Source organism: Pleuronectes platessa, chromosome 15 (genome assembly GCF_947347685.1).
Source record: "Pleuronectes platessa chromosome 15, fPlePla1.1, whole genome shotgun sequence".
NCBI classification, from domain to species: domain Eukaryota; kingdom Metazoa; phylum Chordata; class Actinopteri; order Pleuronectiformes; family Pleuronectidae; genus Pleuronectes; species Pleuronectes platessa.
This window is the reverse complement of record NC_070640.1, coordinates 22543461-22552571: the sequence shown is the minus strand read 5'-3', so window position 1 is coordinate 22552571 and position 9111 is coordinate 22543461. Positions and strand designations below refer to the sequence as shown.

The following is a 9111-nucleotide window of genomic DNA, read 5'->3' as shown; positions in this document are numbered from 1 at the left end:
GGATGAAAGAGTCAGCTAATTGCTGAATATATGTAATGTAATATACTAGACTCTGACCTACAAATCTGAGTCAAGGTCCCTCAACCTACACCAAACTAAATATTTGAGATGTATTAAGGTATTTCATGGTGTTTTCTGATCTTTTGACGTTGTGCATAGCCTCAGGAGAGACAACGCATGATTCTAATAATAGTAAGTAGTTATGGTGGTAGAGACTGAGCAGTGTGTGTGGTGCATGGAAAAAGTCTGAGTTTAAATGTGAATAACTAATAGAAATAAACTGTATTACTCTTGCGAGGAAGCTCATTGACCTGTTTGTTGGCAGGAAATATCAAGAAGTTCAAAACAGATTTCCAGGGGACAGATAGATGAGAGTAACTGTTTTCTAGCCATAATCATCAGACTAATAGAAGTAGGATTGAGAAAGATTTTATGTTTTCTTTATTTAGCTTAAAATGCATTTAAATAAAAATGAATTAGGCTGTAGAGCAATCCTCCCTCCACCAGAATTAAAAGTACTAAAAAGCAGCAGTATCATGCAGACAGCAAACAACATCAGTACCACAGCTGCTTAGGTCTGAGTGTGCATCTTGTCTCAGCACCTGCAGTTGAAATGCGATGCCAGCTCTCCTCTCAAACAGCCAGCCTATTATTCTGGTACGTGCAGTGTAAATAACGAAATGAATAACTGAGCTGAACTGATACACCAGTTGTTGCACAGTGCTCTGCAGAGGCGGAGAGAGGAGATACGTTTTCACCTTTCGGGACATTATCAGTGTCAAGAGATGACAGCACTGACTGAAACACAATGTCAGCCCCTTCTCCTTCTTTTCCCTGCGTGTCATCCCACATCTGTTCCTGCCGACAGCTGTACTTGACACTGACACCTGAGGTAAGAAGCCTGTCGGTGCTATGATTCAGGGTGCATTGGAGTCAGACTGGAGGTCAGACCTGCCCCGATGCTCTGTAAATGCAGTTTGAATTACACAAAAGGTTTGGAGGAGGGGTGTGCTTCCTGCTGCAGTCGATGATAGCAGTTCTGCCAAGTGAATGTGTGTAAAACATTACAAATTATAACCATAATGCTTATTAACCTAGATTACTTTAGTCGTAGTGAACTCACATTTGGGTCGGACCCTTTCTTCACGTGAAAAATGCTGCATGAAATTATTTTTCTGATTTCCGATTTTCACGTTCGGGTCTGTCGCACGTTAGAAATATCATCAACAAGCCCACATGCTTGTGTTGAATTCTGCAGAGGATCATCTGCTATAACACTGGCTCAGAGTTTTTATAAGGGGGCCGACCAAAGAAGCTACGAAGAAAGGCTGTAGTCTCCCACTCTGACATTTCCATTCTTACATAATTCAAATTCAAAACAACTTTATTTGTGCCCAGAGGGCAATTCTAAATATACATAAAACCCTCTGGAGAACATCAGGATATATTCTGGAGTTCATTGCATGTCTTAATGCAGCTGTGAAGAATGCATATGATAACAACAGGCAACTCGGATGAAGTCCTCTCTTTCCTTGTGAAATCCTGTAGCTGTAATCTCTTTGCAGATTTTTGTAAGAAACTACAACTTGAACTTGAATAGTAAGGGATAACAACTTAGTATGGGTCCTGGAGCAAGGAGAGCAACACAGCGCTGATGTTAACTGGCAAAGAAGCCTTCTATTTTAGTAGTGCCAAATACGATAAACATAAGAAAGTATTAACGAGCATTGAACAGGGTGAGGGACAATGGGTTAGGGGCAGCAGGTGATGCAAAATGATAAAATAAACAAAAACAAGAACCTCTTTCCTATACCCAGTCCCTAGTCCCCTGACTGATGGTCCCTAACAAAAGAACAAAAGAGAAACCTGTCTGGCCAAGCTAAACTGAACTTTCCTGCAAAAAATAAAAATACATCCACACATAAAGCCTTGTGAACTAACATATGGAGTCTGGTTGAGGTGCACAGTGAAATAAACAAACTAAACTATAGCCCATTAAAAACCCTTCACAGAAAGAGTGCCTCGCTAGAACCTTGTGGACACAGTATACTAATAATAAACCTCAGGATTGCACTTCTGCTCCTTATTGAGGAGTTTTACCGTCACAAATAAACCTTGAGTTATTTAAATACAAGTCATTGCTTGCTCTTTCACAAATGCCAGGGATTTTGAGGAAAGAGCCCAATGACTCCCAGCTTACAGATTCAGATATACAGGTGATAGGTAGGTGTTTTCATGCTGCATTTTGTGTACATTTCCTTCAGCAGTGGCAGTGCTTTGTTTGAAGAGTTAGCATTCGGTAATGTTATCTATCTTACACGGCTGAACAAAGAAAAAAGGTTCATTCAGTTCAAACTTGATGAATTGGAAACCTCAGGAAAAACGGCTTTCAAATGTAAAGTGAGCCTTTACACCGCCATCTGCAGATGAACAGCTCACCACGCTGAGAGGGGTCGATGAGGACTGCTGCAGATTTGGCTCTTTTTTTTTTCTTGGACAAGTTTCTCTTAATTAGCTATACCAGCACAAGACGGCCTGAGTGTGTGCTTTATGCTCCATGTGGCTATCACTTTTAATGTAAGGTTCTGTCTTTTATTACATGGCCATCTAAACGAGGAGCCGAGCCGCAGTGGATCAATTGCGTCATGAACCGAAGGTTACCTCAACTGTGCTTAAACGTTTCCTATCAGCTCCTATTTTGCATGCTGTAACCACATGAAACGCTAGCGGCTTGTGACCTTGACTCCTTTTACAGGCAGCAATTGGCAAACCTGTGCATTTGGAAAACAAGAACCTCAAAAAGGCTGGCTTTATTTCTGAAAGCTACTTACTTCGCAAAAATATAAAAATGTCTTCACCTATCACAATGATATGAAAGTATGGTCAGTTTTATTGCAAAAAAAAAACCCTGCCCTCACACCTGCCTCTAACACACTCTGCCATATATACTGCGGAAACAAATAGTTCCCATCTCTAGATTTCCAATGTAGTTGAGTGAGTTGACCTGATTACTGTCTGGATGTAACACTCATCTTCATACACCAGGCGGACAGGAGCGGGCTGAATCTCCCATTTCACTCAATTAAAACCAGGCTTTCATACAAAGGCATCAATCCTATGATTTTTTTTTTGTGAGGAAAGGTGGGGGGGTGCATAGAGTGCAGACGGTGTTGGTGTCCAGCCTGCTGACATGGCCCAATTCAATGAAGATCCCCAGCAGCTCCTTGATTCCAAAAGGCAGTGCTCCAATCACAGCAGCAGTAGCAGCGGCAGCAGCCTCCACACACATACTGACTCTTGGAAATCGGCTGCGGCACAGACGCTTTAACAGACTCTGGCAGAGGAGTCTGGACCTGGTGAAGACCTGATAAGGCTGATTTCAATGAGACTTTATTCTCTTTTGTCTTGATTACAGGAATTATAAATACCGACAGTGACCCCACTTGTGATGCAGCCCTGTATTAATACATTGCTATCAAAACACGGCAGGCAGTCTGGTTTCAGCGCGACTCAATGATGCCCTCAAGTGGCCTGAGCTGGTAAGCTGCAGCCAAGACAAGGACTGCATTGTCACAGGCAGCAGATACTCCTGTGTTTGTCTTTGTGTTAAGTTATCTTCCATTGAGAATATGCAGTTAAAAACATTCATGATCATTATCTGTCTACTGTTTTATCACTCTGTGCCAGATGGAGGAGAGAGGATGGTATCCTGCATGCATGACTGTTCTGACTGAAATCATTAGATATTCTCTAAGGTTTTACAGCAGCATGAAAAGCCTCACCATTGTTTTGACATAGAGAACATCCTAAAAGCTGAAATGGCTTCACTATAAAGTGGTAATTTGCCCGTGACGTCCGGTTTCCAACGCATTGGACACACATCATTAAGTTTTTGGAGTGACATGAAATTCTGCAAAGCTCTCACACATCTTTTGGACTTGCAAAGGGTTCATTAGAAGTCTCAGATCCATATTGCTTTTTGTTGTACACCAGTGGCTCCTCTTAAATGCCAGGAAAGCAGCCTGCCTTTGTGTCTCTGACTACATCAAAATAATTGCATGCTTTACAGTATCGTTGTGCAGAATTATTTCTTGTTATTCAGTAGAATAGTCACACATGGTTACTCAACTGTTTGTTAAATATATCTAAAGAAGGCAGTGTGTCTCCAAATTGTGTCCAGCTCAGAGGGCTTCCGGTTGCTCCAAAGTACTCACACATGCTTACTACCTATTGGATGATTGTAATATTCTCTGATTAATCTATCTACTATTTAACATTCTTTGAGTTTGTTAGGGTTATTCTCCTATTATATTGTTATTTAACTGTAAAGAACGTTGGTCCCCCCCATTTTTTCTAAATATGTGCTTTAGAAGAAAACTTGATATGATTTTATACTAATTCAGGAAATCTCTGTCTCTCTGTGTGTGTGCTCAGCCATTTCCAATTTTATTAGCTTCACACTTCGTATGTGTAATGTTGAGAGAAGGTTAAGTGATTAATTATGTTTGATTTGGAGACGCGATCCGATTGCACTTCGTATAAACAGGTGAACAGCTCTTCAGGTGCCCCTTCAGGGTCCTGAGGACATGCTGCAGGTCTTTACATGATCAGGTCACCTTTACAGTTTCAGAAAGAGAGTTTGAACCAGCATTACCACAGGCCAAGAAAACATGCAGGTGTAGAACGGATATTTAATGTTAGATCTGAATTACAAACACTTTCAATGAAAACATCATGTAATAACTGTGTAAAAATACTAACATATGTTCACACACTGTACATTTCATTTGTGCATTTATGACTGTGATGCCAAGACTTACTCCTGAAAACAATTCTACCAACAACTAAAAACACAGAGTCATTGATTATGGCCTTGATGAGAGAATGTCTGTGGTTTTACCTTTTGTATGTGACACGTCTACACTCAGACACTGCGCCGTCCACCCGACTCTGAAATTATGTACCAAGTACTAAAAATAAAGGCTCTCAGCTGTATTTAAATGGACTGTTCAGTTTGACTTTCTGATGTACTGCCGTTGAAGCTTGTTTGACAACAATTTTGCTTTGAAATGTTAACTTATTCACGTATTAGGAGAAAACTTCGACGCAATGACCAAGGACACAATATTAATTACACCTTTATTTATTCAGAAGTACAAATAATACAGAAAGATTCTTATATAAAAGTAAATAAAAATACAAGGAAGCAAAAAGTGAGTATGTTAATTACAATATTCATTCATTTAACCTTGAGTTCATTAAAAAAAAGTTGCCGGATGTTACAGCTGATAGAATCCATAGTTGCCACAAGAAAAATAAATCCTGTCTCTTGACTGATAAATACAGTGTATGTATATTTTCATAGCACACCATTACTTACAAATGCACATGATACGCAAGTCATGGTGAAATATAGTTAGTTACTGTTTGGTCAGACTTAGTTGAGATTGCCCAGCCTGTCTTCTTGCACTATGATGATAATAGTCACTTTCACTTGCATGCTTCCTTGGCTTCTTAAAATCCAGACAGAAGGAAATGTCTGTGGCAGCTACAGATCTGCAGCTGCTTTAAAATGACAAACCCACTGACATATCCAACCAGAACTATTTGCCCTGTAATTCTAAAAGAGGCCTTTTTTTGTCTCCAGATGGCAAAAACCCATGAATGGTGTCAGCAGTCTTGGTGTACAGTACTCTTGAAAATCTACTGTCTGCTAACCCCCCCTCACTGTTATCACATTGACTCAGTCCAAAAGAGGCCTAGTAATGACTAAATGGTGCTGTCTCCTTCAACTCATGGTACCCCTGGTGGTTTGGCTCTGTGAAGAGACAGAGAGGGCAGTTAGGGCACGGAAGTACCACAGATCTATCTCTTCTATGTCAGCCAGTGGTTTTAAAATACTCTTTTAGAAATGTAGGTGATTCACTTTAATTTGATAAAGAAAGAACAAAAGCAAAAGAACAGTTATAAACAATGTGGATTAACAATTTAACCTAGCAGTTGTATTTTGATTCACTGCCTACATTTCCACATGTTTTTCACACTCTTTCCAAAGATCCACATGGATATGAAATTATTCTGAATTCAGTTATATTTAAAGCACTTTTTATTCATTTTCTGAGCCTGTATCAGTATTCTGGAGGTCACTTAATAATTTTCTGTACATCCCAGATGATGTAGACAAAAATAGCCACTAGCAGTATGCGTTTGAGTGTGTAGATGAATGTTACGGTACCCAGACTCATATTCTCCTCCACGAGAGGCCTCTTCTCGCTGCAGTTTACCACTCGTCCTTGTGCTGCTCCCAGAATAGTCATGATATCCACTAAGTTGAGTTTCCCCTCCTCCTTGGCCTCCTCTACCTCCTCTGCCAGCTCCATCGCAGCCTCTTCACGCTCCTCTATCTCTTCTTGGGTCAACATTGCGTTTAAGCCTTGCCCTGCGGTGGTGTTGCCCACCTGTGGTGGCGCCAGTGAACACAATGCCCTCACTTTTCCGTATGACTTCAAGTGCGCTACGTTGGCACGCAGGAACAGCATAAGGACATTGAGGTCATTCAGTGGGCAGCCAAGCCGGCGGCGGTTGATGAGATCCAGAGCTGGGAGCACCTCATAGACGGAGATGAAGGTGGTGTCCCAAACAAAGAGCCGGATCAAGCTGAAAAGAACAATGGGAGCCAACAGGACATAAATTGCGCCATTGGCCACACTTATCACCTGAAAGACCAGCTGGCCAATCATTTTACACTGAACCAGCTCCGGAACCCAGTTCTGGTCACGCAGCATGCCAGTGCGGACAAAGCAGCTGAACTCGTCCTGCAGGAAGGCGGAGAGGTGGAAGTAGGCCAAGTAGAGACAGGCAGCAGTCATGAAGGTCAGGAGGAGGAAGCCCCGCAAGAAAAGCATGCTAACGAGGAAGTAGGAGTTTTGCTTGCACTGCATGTATCTCTCCAGTAGAGGGTACTCAAAGTATCGCTTCTTCTTGGCCCTGCAATCGGACAAGGAGAGGAAACTCAGCACCATGTTGTCTTTCATGTTCATACAACTTCATACATTTCCAACTGGGGGCCTCCCAACCCTACAGCAGCGTTCTACTTTTGGCTGCTACGAGCTGCACACCACAGCACCCACAACAATCCTTCACTGACACACTTTGATTTTCGAAACCCTGAGAAGACTATATCAAAGGGAGTTGCAAAGGGAGAGGAAAACAATACCCGTCACTTTCCCAGACCACATATCCCAGTTTATCAGCAGATTTAAACCGACAGCATAAATTCTCATCTGTGATCTTTGGGCAATATTTCTTACTGACGGATCATACTTATTTACTACTGCAATGACCCAGTTTCACTATGGGAATCATCAAACGAGGCATATTCTTGTTTGGGGGTGAATCAGCACTCGTAGGATTAGGCTTTTCAAAACATAAAAATAAAAACGGGTAAATGTGTAGCATTTAATTTGGAACAAACATAAACTCGAGCGCATTGAATATTCATGCTAGAAGCCAACAGTCAGCGGCCTCTTACCTCTTCAGCTCAGCCTGAAATGTGAGGGGGTTCTTGGTGTTCTGCCGCATATCTAGAATGTTCTGGGCCATTCGGATCGAACGGTTATATGACTTGTCTAGTTCGTCAATTATGAAGAGCAGGTCTGAGCTCAGTGTGGGCATGACGAGCTGGCGCCAGATCAGAGCTGGCAGGTACATCAGCACCGCCATGGCCATAAGGGAGTAAGGGAACATCTGGTCGGACAAAGAGAGAAAAGGGTGATGGAGAGTAGATGCAGATGGAGACAGAAAAGACAAAGTGGAGGAGAATAAGCTGAGTCACACAAACAGTGGCTCCACAAGCCACCATTACGAATGAATTAACACAAGTCCTGATTGAGTTATAGTGTGTGTGTTTGTGTGTGTGATCCTCAGCTTCTAATTAAAGAGCCCTCACATTTTCAACAGCATGATAATAATTCTGTATTTGTCAATCTGTCACTCATTTGTAGTTGAGAACATCAATTTGAGAGAAGGAGGATTGAAATCTCCTAACTTACTTTGTGAACCCAGAGAGAGCGCTCCTCGAAGTTCCCTTCGCTGTCAAACTCATGATGCATGAGAGAGTCCCAGCAGTACGTGTCGACGTAGCTGGCCTGCTTGATGGTGAAATTGCTGGGAGGGAAACAGCTGATCTGGGGCCCTGCAGAATAAACATATGTTGATCTGTAACATAATCTGCTCATACGGGGAATCAGTTTCTGCAGCTTGCTGTGATCCTGCTTTATCCATGTGCCTAAAAGCAACGTCTGAGCTCTTGATAGCTCACACGCACGCGTGCATGCACTCACTCACACATGCACACAAAGTGCTCAGTACTTGGAGGTCCACGGTCAGACATGTACATGTGCCCTTTTCCTTTGGTTGCAACAGACTTGCGCTCGAGAAATCATATGTTTGCAAATGGCAGCCTGGCATTTCAAAAACCCGTCTGCGACTCCCAAAATTGGGCTCCTCCACCTTATATTTAGTTCACCTTGACATTACCACATATCGTCCGACCACTTGAATCTGTGTGCCGCACCCATCTGTCATTTCCCTATGGTTCTCCACCCTTAAACATAGAGCTTGGGAGGGTGTGCCCCTCCTTCTGCACAGCCTCACCAGAGAAACTTTTTACGAGCGCCTTCTACATCTGCCCTGCTCCCTCAAAGTACAAACATACTGCCACTGATTTACGGTCAGTGAGGAATTACTTGTGCCAGTCTAACGAAATATAGGCAGCCGTTACATTGGTCCATGTCGATGTATGTGAGTTTAATTATTCAGCCACATTTTTATATACTGATAGTATCACCTAACATCTAGTTATGTAAGCTGAAGTTACATTTAATTCTTCATTTTGTCTCATCATTATGAACATGGTAAGAAACATATTATGAAAAAAAGAGCTGTACGAATCAATACATGGAAATTGGTCTTTGTGTGTGTGTGAGATGCATTTGATTTTATTATTGTGCATTACTTTGTCATCAATCACATGTACTGACCCTGTGATGGAAACCGATTTTAAAATAGGCTAACATGGTGAGGACAAGGCAGAAGACAAATGCAAAACAA

The 9111-nt window shown here is 42.0% G+C and overlaps 1 protein-coding gene across 3 annotated transcripts in view; it reads right to left on the bottom strand.

Annotated features, from left to right (window-relative positions):
* Positions 1-5127: 5127 nt before the first annotated feature.
* pknox2 (pbx/knotted 1 homeobox 2) overlaps positions 5128-9111 on the bottom strand; it is a 93526-nt gene continuing 89542 nt past the window's right edge. For 2 of the 3 annotated variants that reach the window (XM_053441902.1, XM_053441899.1), the window contains 3 exons: positions 8052-8194; positions 7532-7746; positions 5841-6987 (listed from right to left, as the gene is read on the bottom strand). In XM_053441902.1, the coding sequence (XP_053297877.1) occupies positions 6144-6987; positions 7532-7746; positions 8052-8194 (1202 nt within the window). In that variant the 3' untranslated portion in view covers positions 5841-6143. Of the gene's footprint in view, positions 5819-5840; positions 6988-7531; positions 7747-8051; positions 8195-9111 lie in introns of those variants that run through there. The other variant, XM_053441901.1, reaches the window with a different exon arrangement.